The 1,908-nt window shown below is 57.1% G+C and overlaps 1 protein-coding gene across 1 annotated transcript; it reads right to left on the reverse strand.

The window, feature by feature from the left end:
* Positions 1-56: 56 nt before the first annotated feature.
* On the reverse strand, positions 57-1,033 carry VDBG_05189 (conserved hypothetical protein; the record flags this gene model as incomplete). The annotated part of the gene is made up of 3 exons (XM_003004030.1): positions 57-127; positions 190-924; positions 1,030-1,033. 3 exons carry the CDS (start codon positions 1,031-1,033, stop codon positions 57-59), a joined length of 810 nt encoding a protein of 269 aa, XP_003004076.1.
* Between the last annotated feature and the right edge of the window lie 875 nt (positions 1,034-1,908).

Raw genomic sequence — 1,908 nt, forward strand, 5'->3', positions numbered from 1 at the left:
AACGGGTGCTTGCTGACTCTGTCGCTTTTTTCATGTATGCCCCCGATGATTCACCATTAAACAGCGGAGACGAGGGACGAGTGTTCGATGCGCTGCGGCTGGGCTCGAGGCACTCCATGTGCCGCAACTGATTCTTTGATAGTGCATCGTACGTCTCGCCCGCCGAGTCCGGGATAAAGCTGTGGGGACGGCTGCTGAAGCGCGCGTCCGATCCCCATTGCATTTCCATCGGCACATGGTTCTGCCTAGGAGGTGGCGGGGCCGGCCGGCTGGGAGCGGCAGGTGAAGGGCCAAATACGAGGTCGGTAAACATGCCCAAATGCTGTTCCTCCATGCTACTCTCTGCGAAGCCGTTGGTGCGTTCGGCGCGCTTGAACTCCTCGAGCGGCTGATGTCGCAGATGGTGGCCCAGCTGCTGGCCAAGTGGCGAGGGGACACCTCTATGTGGCGGCGAGAACATGGAGCCGCCGGTGTTATGATAGTGGTGTCGTGAGGATGAACCGTTTTGCAACAACGTGGCGGCCGCCAGGACATCGGGTGATGGCTGTTGCTCGACCGAGGGGCGGGGATGCGACATCATGTGCTGTTGAGGGGGCGGCGGCGGTGGCGGCATCATCGCGGAGCCTAACGGCATGAGGTCGGAAAAGTCTTGGTGGTGCAGTTCATGGCCTGGAGAGTGCAGCGGCGCACCGAATGGCGCCTGGCCCAGCGAGGTCGCAGTGCCCATGAACTGGGGCGGCAGAGATAGCCAGGCGTCGCTGTAATTGAGACCCTCGCCGAAGGAAGGGACGTTGTAGTGGTCGGCAGTCATGTCGTCGAAGAAAGAGGATATGATTTTCGAGTCATTGTCGGAAAGGATGGGCGCGCCAGGGGCGGGTTCGGGTGGAGGGTCGAGAAAAAAGCCTTGCGACTCGTCAATGGCATCTAGAGCAGTATACTATCAGTATGGTTGTTGCTCGTAAGCAAATGGTGTGAGGGGCGGGTGCCTACAGCCAAAGACCATATTCGAATCCGAGGGCTGCGACGAACCCATTGTGGGACGTTGTACAGCGAGCATGGATGCGTCTCGAACGAAAAGGGTTGTGGTGGATGTTGAAAATATATTCGAGGGAAACTGGGTGGTTCAAAATGCCCAGGTTTGTCGCATTCTAGGAACTTGGTTTCCTGATGTGCATGGCAGAGGTAGGTGCAACGATTGTTATTCGAGGTTCGAATGTGCGTTGCTGTGTTCAAGAGGATGCGCCGGTGTGAGGCGTTGCAGATTGTCAAGTTTGCGGCACGTGAAGATGACGGAAGATGATCTTGTGAATAGATGACGCGCGGTAGATTGCCGGAATCTGGGGATATGGTGGGGTGGTCGTGGTGCTCTTTCGTCGAACTGAGGCGCAGTGTAGGATACGTTATATGGGAATCAGAGATCGTTCAATGGTTGAAAAAGAGGTGCGTTGTCCAACTCGAGCGGCAAAACGTCTACGTCCGGTGAGGCTGAGATGTCGGATGCCCGAGCTCTGGCCGCGTTGTACGTCGGCTGGGTGTCTGAAAGGGTGGAAAGGAGTAGGTGCGAAAGAGAGAGGAAAAGAGAAAGTAGATTGAAGCGGAAGACGAGAGACGACACAGGCGTTAATCGGCTGGAGAGACAGATGAGCGAGGAAGCCGGCGTGTTCCGTGATCGGTTGGGACGGGGGGGAGGGAGGGTGTAGGCGGATCAGGTCTCAGTGGAGGCTGATGGTGGTGGTGCGGTGTGTGGTGTTGAGTGGTGTTGAATTTGTGTCGAGGTTGAGGGTATGGGTGCGGGTGCAAGTGCAGGTGTGCAGGCAGGTGAAGATGGAGAAGATGCCCTTGGGGGGTCTGTGTCTGTGTCTGGGTCTAGCTAGGTCTGAGTCCTTGTCTGGGGGTCCTGGGGTCTGA

Source organism: Verticillium alfalfae, genomic scaffold (genome assembly GCF_000150825.1).
Source record: "Verticillium alfalfae VaMs.102 supercont1.6 genomic scaffold, whole genome shotgun sequence".
Lineage (NCBI taxonomy): Eukaryota > Fungi > Ascomycota > Sordariomycetes > Glomerellales > Plectosphaerellaceae > Verticillium > Verticillium alfalfae.